Here is an 11808-nt window from a genome sequence, read left to right as displayed (position 1 = left end):
CGGTAACTGGCCCCGGGCCCAGCCGGCCAGACGCCAGAAGGCCGGCCGCGGTGCCCGGACCTCGGCGCAGCCCCAGCCGCCCCAGCGCGTCGTCAGGCCCGGCCCCCGGCCGGCCCCGGGCGCGGCTGCGCCAATCGCGGGCCTCGGCCTCCGCCGCACCTGCGAGGAGGAGCACGCCGGCCTCCGCCGCCGTCGCCGCGCGCCCGCCCCCGCGTCCCGCCCCCACAGCGGCGCACGGAGACCTCGGCCACCCGCGGCCCGGAGCGGAAGCGGCTCCCCTGAGGCGGGCCCCGGGCCGCCGCCGCCGCCGCCGCCTCAGAGCCCGGCCGCCGCCGCCGCGCCGCAGCTTCCGGCGGCCGCGACCACGGCGAAGCGCGGGGCGCCCCGAGGACCCCCGCGACCCGGCGGGCGCCCCGACCGGGCCATCCCGCCGCGGGAGGCGGTGGCGCTCGGGCGCCTGGGGCGCCGCCACCGATGCCCGTGTGGTGCTGCCGCTGCTCCCTGGCCGCTCATTTCAGGTGACTTCCCGGGCGGGGGCGGGGGCGGGTGGGCTGCGCCCGGCCTGGCCGCGCGGGCGGGGACTCGGGGACGACGCTGAGGGGGATGCCGAGGCCGCCCCGCTCGGCCGCGTTCCCGCCTCGGCTCCTCGGGCCCGTCCGGCGTCCGCTCCTCCTCGCCCTGGGCCGTGCGCGTGACGGCGCGGCCCCCAGCCTCTGCGAACCGAGACTTTACGAGAGAGCGAAGTTTCAGTGAAGGCTCTGAGGTACCCCCGCCCCGACATCTTAAACATTTTTTTTTTTTTAACTGTAAAAACATTCTGATAACCTAGGTTACTGGGTTGAAGGGAGGTAGGGACTTACGTTTAAAATGTGATGCTCTAGGTGTACAAATAGGTTTCTGACTTTTAAGATGTTAGTCCTTGTTAAGTCACGTATATCATAGAAATTTAACACCCGCATCTTAAACTTTTTTTTTTCTGTTAAAAAAAACCTGATAACCTAAGTTACTGGGTTGAAGGGAGGCAGGGAGTTAATGTTTAAAATGTGATGCTCTAGGTACAAATAGGTTTCTGACTTTTAAGATGTTAGTCCATGTAAGTCAGGCATATCGTAGAAATTTGAAACATGTGAAACGATTCTTGACCTACATTATGGGGACCATTTTTAGGGTTGATACAGATGATACGTTTTAAAATGAAAGTGAATGCACGAGGTCTAGCCCAATTGGCTAACGTCTCATTCAGTTATAGAAAGACCTAAAACAACTGGAAACTAGTTTTAACCTTGTCCTGAAGCCAAGTTAAACTTAACGAAGACTTTCATAAAATGCTTTGCTTTATATATACGCAAATGTGCTAGGATGATGATAAGCAAAACTTCTTTTGTAAAATATGAGATTCTGATCGAGTTAATTGGGGTGCATATATAGACTTTAGATGGATCATGAACTTGAATGTATAGAATGGTACCAGGCATTTTCACTCAACTTTAACCAAAATCTATGTTCTTCAATTGTGAACATAAGCAGTAAGCCACAGTAGTATTTGTGACTTGGTCATCAGTAGAAATCACAGATGTTTTCATGCCACACTGGTTGTTGCAGATACCTAGAAATACTGTTTATTTCTTCAAGATTACACTAGTTATTTTGCGTCACTATACTGGTTATTTAATATAGTGGAGGACTACATAAAGACGTATTCCAAGTTTACTTTTTAGCTTCCTTGTAAATCCTATTATATGTTTAATAATAATATTCAAAGAAGAGGTCCAGAGGCTTCACCAAATTGCAAAAGTTGGGTGTTAGGCACAGAGAAAACTCAGAATTCCTGTTGTAATAGCTCAGTAATCCAGATTTGCCCTCCATCTCAGTGAATTTTGTAGGAGTCTCTAAATTCTGGATATTAGAAATTATTTTATGTAATAAACTGCTGAATTTTAAATGCTAGGCAGATTTGTTACCTACCTGACAGTGATTTGAGAGTATCAGGTACCCTTTGGAGAATTCTAGAAAACAAGTTCTCCTAGTGAAAACTTGTTAGACTGAAGCCCTTGAGAAAATAATATGCCCTTTAGAAGGTACTGTCCGAAAACTTTTTGACACCTTTTAATACAGTTGAATTCTAAGGACATGGTGTGGGATTCATGGCCATTCAACTAACTCTAGGTAGTGGATATCATATGCTTACCTCTTTGTACAGAAATTTGGAGGAGGAGATGAAAACAAGGTATTTGCTGTAGTTTGATCTTGAGAGAGAAAAGAAAACAAGCCTGCTAGCCAAAGGATAAAAATTGTGGTTGATAAACCATATTTTCATTGCATAAACAGCTCTTATATAAAATTTTTAACAGAAAATATTTAATATTTAAAACATTTCCTTAGGAAAAGGTTTATAATTTACTAATATTATTTTTTGCGGGGAGCAATTTCATTAGGAATGCATTTTAAAACCAATTGTGATAATGTCTACATTTTGGATCTTGTCTTTTATCTGAAAGGATAAGGACTGTGAGAAAGTTGTCTCCTAACTTTCAGAGGAAGAAAACTTACTGTTCTGGAAGATAAAGAGTAGCTTCATTTGTGACTTTAGGACATTGTTTTGGGCTTCCCTAGTGGTTCAGATGGTAAAGATTCTGCCTGCAATGCAGGAGACGCTGGGCTCGATCCCTGGTTGGGAAAGATCCCCTTGAAAAAGGAATGGCTGCCCACTCTAGTGTTTTTGCCTGGAGAATTCCCTGAACAGAGGAGCTTGGTGAGCTACAGTCTGTGGGGCTGCAAAGAGTTGGACACAACTGAGGGACTAACACTTAGCAGTTTTTCTTACAGTAGTATCAATTTGGTAACAGTCTAAGCTTATGCTTCCAAAGTTTAAACTCAGGTAGTAAAACGTTTCATTGTAGTTTGAATGATCATTTAGAAAAGTATTGCTAGATGTGAGAAAAGTCTTTTGTTCAGTTCAGTGCAGTTCAGTCGCTCAGTCGTGTCCGACTCTTTGCGACCCCATGAATCCCAGCACGCCAGGCCTCCCTGTCCATTACCAACTCCCGGAGTTCACTCAGACTCATGTCCATCGAGTCAGTGACGCCATCCAGCCATCTAATCCTCTGTCGTCCCCATCTCCTCCTGCCCCCAATCCCTCCCAGCATCAGAGTCTTTTCCAATGAGTCAACTCTTTGCGTGAGGTGGACAAAGTACTGGAGTTTCAGCTTTAGCATCATTCCTTCCAAAGAAATCCCAGAGCTGATCTCCTTTAGAATGGACTGGTTGGATCTCCTTGCAGTCCAAGGGACTCTCGAGAGTCTTCTCCAACACCACAGTTCAAAAGCATCAATTCTTTGGCACTCAGCCTTCTTCACAGTCCAACTTTCACATCCATACATGACTACTGGAAAAACCATAGCCTTGACTAGATGGACCTTTGTTGGCAAAGTAATGTCTTTGCTTTTGAATATGCTATCTAGGTTGGTCATAACTTTCCTTCCAAGGAGTAAGAGTCTTTTAATTTCATGGCTGCAGTCACCATCTGCAGTGATTTTGGAGCCCCAAAAATAAAGTCTGACACTGTTTCCACTGTTTCCCCATCTATTTGCCATGAAGTGATGGGACCGGATGCCATGATCTTCGTTTTCTGAATGTTGAGCTTTAAGCCAACTTTTTTACTCTCCACTTCCATTTTCATCAAGAGGCTTTTGAGTTCCTCTTCACTTTCTGCCATAAGGGTGGTATCATCTACATATCTGAAGTTATTGATATTTCTCCTGGCAATCTTGATTCCAGCTTGTGTTTCTTCCAGTCCAACGTTTCTCATGATGTACTCCGCATATAAGTTACCTGTGCCATCCTTTTAATTTGTTTTGAGACTTTGGATCATAATGTTTCAAAAACAAAACATGGAAGGCATGTAAAATCATCTTAAATTTCAAATAGTCGTCTAACTTGATGCCTAACAATAGGGTAACTTTTTGCAAATGGATAAAGTGCTGTTCTTTACTGTTTCCTAAAATTTAATTATATTTTCTAATTTATTGCCCTGGATAAAGGAAAAGTAGATATTTTTATTACTCAAAATAAGTATTTGTTTTAAACAGAACAAACATTCAGCAAATTGGATATCTAAAGTGGAAATTTTCACTGTTCTTAGACCGTGATGTGGTATGCATATACTGTAAAATATGTTCAGAAATACTAAATTTATAATTTAGATTTTGAGTTTTTTACAAAGAATACTTACTAATAGGCCTTTGTTTCACTGCTGCTTTATGTAAATTCAGTGAACCCTATTTTCATTTCATCTCTTGATTCAGTTTTTCATGCCTGTGTTAAACCAGTATTTATCAAGTACCATGAAAGTTTATTACAAATAGTTTATACCAATATTATGGATTAGGTACACAAAGGTTAAACTTATGACCAATGGTAGAAAATCAGAACAAATCACCTGTACTCAGTGGAGAATTAAGAGAAGTTAAGACTTTGGATCCACATACTCTACTTGAGTCTTGAGAGAGGCTAGTATCAAATTGCTTGAGGCCCACACACAGACATACACATAAAACCTGCTAGACCTAATAAATGAATTCAGTGATATTACAGAATCCAAGATCAACATACAATAATCTGTTATATTTCTATATACTAACAGTGAACAATCTGACAGTGAAATTAACAAAACAATCCAGTTTATACTAGCATCAAAGAGATTGAAGTATTTGGAAATTAGCAGAAGAAATGTGAAACTTGTACACTGAAAGTTAGAAAACATCCCTGAGAAGAATGAAAGGCTTAAATAAATGATAAGGAATCCCATGTTCAGGGGTTGAAAAGCTTAGTGTTCTTCAGATGGCAATATTCCTTGAATTTCTATACAAATTCAATGTAATCCTATAAAAATCCTAGCTACCTTTTTTTTTTTTTCCTTCCTGGAAATTGATGGAAAGACTCTAAAGCTCACATGGAGTTGCAGGGAACCCAGAATAGCCAAGACATTCTTGAGAAAAGAACAAAGTTGAAGGATTCACACTTCCTAATTTCACAAGTTACTACAAAGAAACAGTAATCAAGAGAGTATGATGCACGCGTAAAGGTAAACATAGATCAGTAGAATAGAACTGAGAGTCCAGAAATAGTTCCCTTCACTTGTGGTAAATTGACTTCTGTGGGATCCCAAGACAAATGGAAATAACAGTGTTTCAACAGATAGTGCCACGAATGAATATCCACAAACAGAACAAGGAAATGGACTGCGGCCTCATACCATGTAAAAAAATTAAATAGATGAAAGATATAAATTTAAAAACCAAAACTATAAAGCTCATAGAGGAGAACAGATTTGTGATTTTAGATTAGGCAGAGCTTTCTTAGATATGACACCAAAAGTACAGCAACAACAAAAAAATAGACTTGATCAAAAATTAAAACTTGTGATTCAGAAGACAATATAAAGAAAGTGAAAAGACAACCCACGAAATGGGAGAAAATATTAACAAATCATATGTCCAGGATATATAAATAGTATTGAAAACTCAGCAGTAAAAACAACAGCCCAGTTGGACAGTGGGCAACTAATTTGAATTACTCTCTGAAGAAGAAATACAAATGGCCAATATGCACATGAAAAGATGGTTAACATTAGTAGTCATTGAGAAATGGTAATCAGAACTGCAGTGAGATGCTACTTTACAGCTGCTAAGGTAGCTAAAATACAAAACACAAAAAATCACTTGCTGGTGAGGATGTGGAGACGTTGGAACCTGCATATCACTGGTGGGAGTATAAGATGGTACACACTTGGGAATCACTTTGCCAATTCTTCAAGATGTTAAACCTAGGGGCCAGACATTGCGTGCACTTCTAAGAACATACCTGAGAGAAATAACATACGTTCATGTAAAGGTTTATACACAAATGTTCATAGAATATTTGTAATAGCTAAAAAGAGAAAATCATCCAGATACTCATCAGCTCATGAATGAATAAACAAAACGTGTTGTATCTAAACAGCGGAATATTATTTAGGCCTAGAAAGGAATGAAGTACCAGTACATCCAAAACATGGGTGAACCTTGTGGTCATGCTAAGTGGAAGAACTCAGATGTCAAAGGCCACATAATGGATGACGGGTCCCATTTATTTGAAATTTCCGGCGTAGGCACGTGCGGTAAGACAGTAGATTAGTGGCTGCCAGTGGCTGCGGGGAGGGAAGAGTGAAGACAGAGCGCTAATGAGTGCAGTGTCTGCTTCTGGGATGGTAAAATTTCTCTGGAGTTACTGGTAATGATCGCAAAACCTTGTGACTATACTTAGAACCCTGAATTGTACACTTTAAGAGAGTGAATTTTGGACTTTCCTGGTGGTCCATTGGTTAAGAACGTGCATTTACTACAGAGGGCATAAGTTCGAACCCTGTTAGGGAACTACGATCCACATGCTGTATGACTTTGCAAAAAAAATAAAAGGGTGAAATTTGTGATGTTTGTGAATTATATCTCATTAAAGGTCTTAAAAGTATTTCCCAGTTCCCCCTATTTCAGTTCATTTCAGTCGCTCAGTTGTATCTGACTCTTTGCAACCCCGTGGACTTCAGCAAACCAAACTAACCTGTCCTTCACTATCTCCTGGAGTTTGTTCAAATTCATGTCCATTGAGTTGATGATGTCATCCAACCATCTCATCCTTTTTCACCTCCTTTTCCCCCTGCCCTCAATCTTGCCCAGCATCAGGGTCTTCCAGTGAGTCAGCTCTTGACAGCAGGTGGCCAAAGTATTGGAGTTTCAGCTTTAGCATCAGTCCATCCAATGAATATTCAGGGTTCATTTCCTTTAGATTGATTGGTTTGATCTTCCTGCTTGATCCCCTTGATCAGGGGACTCTCAAAAGTCTTCTCCAGCACCACAATTCAAAAGCATCAGTTCTTTGGCGCTCAGCCTTTTTTATGGTCCAACTTTTACATCTGTACATGACTACTGGAAAAACCACAGTTTTGATTATACAGACCTTTGTGGGCAAAATGATGTTTCTGCTTTTTAACATGCTGTCTCGGTTTGTTACAGCCTTTCTTCCAAGTAACAAACGTCTTTGAATTTCATGGCTGCAGTCACCGTCCGCAGTGATCTTGGAACCTACGAAAATAAATCCTGTCAGTGTTTCCATTTTTTCCTCATCTATTTGCCATGAAATGGTGAGACCAGGTGCCCTGATCTTCATTTTTTGAATGTTGAGTTTTAAGCCAGCTTTTTCACTCTCCTCTTTCACCTTCATCAAGATGCTGTTAAGTTCCTCTTCAATTCTGCCATTTTGGTGATATCATCTGCATATTTGAAGTTATTGATATTTCTCCCGGCACTCCTCATTCCAGCTTGTGATTCATCCAGCCCAGCATTTCACAAGATGTGCTCTGCATGTAAGTTAAATAAGCAGGATGACAATAGACAGCCTTGAAGTACTCCTTTCCCTATTTTAAACTAGTTTGTTGTCCTATGTCCAGTTCTAACTGTTGCTTCTTGACCTGCATACAGATTTCTCAGGAGGCAGGTAAGGTGGTTTGGTATTCCCATTTCTTTAAAAATTTTCCAGTTTGTTATGACCACAGTCAAAGGTTTTAGCACAATGAAACAGAAGTAGATGTTCTGAAATACACTTGCTTTTTCTATGATCCATTGGTTGTTGGCAATTTGATCTCTGGTTCCTCTGCCTTTTCTAAATCCAGCTTGTACATCTGAAAGTTCTCGGTTCACATACTGTTGAAGCCTAACTTGAAGGATTTTCAGCATTACCTTTCTAACGTGAAATGAGTGCAATTGTGCAATAGTTTGAACATTCTTTGGCATTGTCCTTCTTTGCGATTGGAATGAAAACTGACCATTTCCAATCCTGTGGCCACTGCTGAATTTTCCAAGTTTGCTGACATTTTGAGTGCAGCACTTTAACAGCATCATCTTTTAGGATTTTAAATAGCTCAGCAGGATTTCCATCACCTCCACTAGCTTTGTTTGTAGTAATGCTTCCTAAAGCCCAGTTGACTTCCCACTCCAGGATGTCTGGCTCTAGGCGAGTGACTACACTACCGTGCTTGTCGTGGTCACTAAGACCTTTTTAGTTTAGTTCTTCTGTGTATTCCTGCCGCCTCTTCTTAATATCTTCTGCTTCTGTCAGGTCCATATCATTTCTGTCCTTTATTGTTCCTATCTTTGCATGAAATGTTCCCTTGTTATCCCTAATTTTCTTGAAGAGATCTCTAGTCTTGCCCATTCTATTGTTTTCCTCTATTTCTTTGCATTGTTCCCTTAAGAAGGCTTTCTTATCTCTTTTATTCTTTGAAACTCTGCATTCAGATTGGTATATCTTTTCTTTGATCCCTCATATTGTATGTAATTATTTTATATTGTTAATCATGTTCCCATTTTGTCTTGCAACTCTTTTATGTTTTGTCTCCCTATTGGTTGTGAAAACTGATTAGTATCTTTTACTGTTTTGATTATGTAACTGTTACTCACTTAATAACATTGTATCATGATTCGTCAACAAAGTTGATAGAATTCTATATCATCAAACCTACTATTTAATGGAAAAGCCTGTAATCACTTTTTAAAATCCAAATGCATATCAGAATTATCTTGGAATATTTTGAAAAATACAAATGCCCAGATATTGCTTTTTTTCTCCAAAGCCCCAGATATGTTTCTGATAAGTAGCTTTGTTTAAAAATTACTGGACTACATGATGATTTTTTACTTTTATCTAGTTTGCTTCACTTCTTGTATTTCATTCAGTTCTCCCACGATTTCATTTAGTTTGTTTTCCAGTTTTGCCATTCCATCTTTTTTTTTTTTAATGTTCTTTCTCAAACGTTTATCAAGCATAGTAGAAAATCTTTTAAATAGTATGTAATATATATATTTTTAAAAAACATGAATTTTTGCCTAACTGAAAAATTTATGATGTTTTGATTCCACTTGTTTGACGTAGTGTGAATAGAATGCTAGAGTTCTAATTTTAAAGAAATAGATATGCAAAAAGCCCCAAAGGTTAACTGTATAGCACAGGGAGCTATTGTGAATATCTTGTAACAACCTATAATAGAAAATAATCTCAAAAATAATCTATGTGTATATGTAAACTGAATGACTCTGCACCAGAAACATTGTAAGTCAAGAATACTTCAATAAAGTATATAAGTATATATATTAAGAAAAAAGAGGCATCCAAAGGAAGCTGAGAAACCTGTCCTTGACACACATTTAGGAGAAGTATGAGGGACAAGCCCAAGTATAGTGCATTCATGTTGAGTTCAGTCGTCAAGCAAGAAGTTGTCAAGCAGAAGGCAAGACAGCTAGTACATCTGGATCTGATCAATGATAAGAGATGAAATGATCTGAAAGGGATGATTGATCTTAAGTTGTTTCTTCCAGGGGCAGCCTTGCAGTGTGAGGAGTAGCCATATTAAATGAAATCTGTTCTGGCAATAATGCGCCAATGTATTGATAGGGAAGTCCAATTATTGGGGGAAGGAAAGCTGTTAGTGTATCCTGGGGGAACTCTGCCCTTTCCAAGGGTAGTTTGGGAAATTGGAGGGTTATAGGAAGGAAAAGGCAGTGGCACCCCACTCCAGTACTCTTGTCTGGAAAATCCAATGGACGAAGGAGCCTGGTGGGCTGCAGTCCATGGGGTCGCTAAGAGTCGGACACGACTGAGCGACTTCACTTTTACTTTTCACTTTCCTGCATTGGAGAAGGAAATGGCAACCCACTTCAGTGTTCTTGCCTGGAGAATCCCAGGGACGGGGGAGCCTGGTGGGCTGCTGTCTATGGGGTCACACAGAGTCGGACATGACTGAAGTGACTTAGCAGCAGCAGCAGGAAGGAGAAATTATTGCTCTCTGCCTAATTCTTTCCATTTGTCTTCCTCCCCTAGGATCAGTGAGTCTTGTGAAATAACTGATCGATTCCCATGTTTGTCATTTGGGGAATAGCAATAACCACACTCACCCACTAGTCAGTACTCAGGTTAACTTTCAGATAATTGGCCTGTTTCTAACTCAGGAATTCTATTTTGAAGTAATCTCGGATAATGCAGAAAATTAACTGTGCTCAAAGGATGCTCCATTCATTGCATGAACGTGTCAGAATGCCAAAACTAGTTTCTTGGGAGGCAGTTGGGAAAGAAGGTAGATTGGAAATCAACATTAAGATCTTTGCACTTTTCAGTATCTCTGAGAATAAGATGTATAAACCTTATTGTTTAGCCAAAACACACAATTTGTAATATATAAGTTCAGTAACTTTTCCTTATAATACTGTATGTAGCTATCTTGTTCCACATGAAAAGTGGAAGTGTTAGTTGTTCAGTCATGTCCAACTCTTTGTGACCCCTTGGACTATAGCCCGCCAGGCTCCTCTATCCATGGAATTATCCAGACAAGGATACTAGAGTGGATTGCCATTCCCTTTTCCAGGGTATTTTCCCAACCCAGGGATCAAACCTGGGTCTCCCGCATTGAAGGTAGATTCTTTACTGTCTGAGCTACCAGGAAAGCCTACGCATATGTATATATACTGCCTCTAATGCACACAACTTTTTATTAATGAGGAAGGAAAAAAAAAGTGAAGGAGACACTTTCCAGTCCTAGGAGATGTCAGAGAATTGTAAAAATGCCTAATACAGTCCTGTGTCTTTGGTCATTAAAAATAGCTTCTTATTTAAAACTTGCCTTCAAGTCATTAAAGAGACAGCAGCTAAAGTCAGCCCTCCATATCCACAGGTTCTACATCCATGGGTTCAACCAACTACAGATGGGAAATATTTGAGAAAGAAAAAGTTCAAAAAGCAAAATTTGAATTTCCTGCATGAAGACAACTGCATACATAGCATTTATATTGTATTAGGTGATAGTTAATCTAGAGACAGCTTGGATTCTGTGGGCGGGTGGAGGTAGATTATATGCAAAAATATGCCATTTTATAAAAGGGACTTAAGGATCCATGGATTTTGGTGTTTGGGGGCTGGGTTCTGGAACCAACCCCCACTGGATAGCAAGGGACCACTGTATTTAGGATTTCTGAGAAAGTGGTGTACATTGAAATGTAGCTAAGCTAATTTGAAAGCATTAATAAAAAGGATTTCCTTTTCTCCTTTTATGGAACTGTTGAATATTTTGTGGCCTAAATAAAAAGTGAATAGAGACAGATTTTTATAAAGGCTATATTGACTATATATCTGTTGTTTTTTGTTCCATGTTTTTCTTTTAAAAGAAACTACAGTGACACTGAAACTGAAGGAGAGATTTTAAATTCATTAGTGCAATATTTTGGTGATAATTTGGGGCAAAACGTTAAAGCTATGCCATTAGTTGAAGAAACTTCTTTACTTGAAGATTCATCAGTGACTTTGCCTGTGGTAGTAATAGGTAAGTTTTATTGCCTTTTATCTCTTAAAATTACAGTTATGATCCTTACTACCTTTATAAATGTATGGTTATATGTAGCACAAATCCATAGGATTGTATTGAAAAGTATTCTTAGGTTGCCTGATGACCAATAACCAAGTCTTTGGAAAGAGGAATTGGTTTATCTGACATTAGATTCTGTATTAGAGTGAAACATTTTTTCATTGAAGGGCTGAGATTGCTCTATTATTTTAAAACATCAGTAGTCTATCAATTATGTTACTTATATGACAGTGTCATGGTCATGATGATAATCAGTGTTATTAGAACCCTGTACAGAGGATTCCTATGTACATTATTGAATTGTGCCTTAGAATCCTATAGCACACTGATGTTGTAAAGTATGGACAGACAGGGAAACTCAGTAG

General features: G+C 40.1%; 1 protein-coding gene across 3 annotated transcripts in view; it reads left to right on the top strand.

Annotated features, from left to right (window-relative positions):
- Positions 1-378: 378 nt before the first annotated feature.
- OSGIN2 (oxidative stress induced growth inhibitor family member 2) overlaps positions 379-11808 on the top strand; it is a 29418-nt gene continuing 17988 nt past the window's right edge. The window contains exons 1-2 of one of the 3 annotated variants that reach the window (XM_061439424.1): positions 379-518; positions 11247-11401. In XM_061439424.1, coding sequence (XP_061295408.1) covers positions 475-518; positions 11247-11401 — 199 coding nt within the window. In that variant the 5' untranslated portion in view covers positions 379-474. Of the gene's footprint in view, positions 519-596; positions 764-7111; positions 7400-11246; positions 11402-11808 lie in introns of those variants that run through there. The other 2 variants (XM_061439426.1, XM_061439425.1) reach the window with 2 other exon arrangements.

This window comes from Bos javanicus, chromosome 14 (assembly GCF_032452875.1).
Source record: "Bos javanicus breed banteng chromosome 14, ARS-OSU_banteng_1.0, whole genome shotgun sequence".
Classification (NCBI taxonomy): Eukaryota; Metazoa; Chordata; class Mammalia; order Artiodactyla; family Bovidae; genus Bos; species Bos javanicus.
This window is presented reverse-complemented; position numbering and strand designations above follow the sequence as displayed.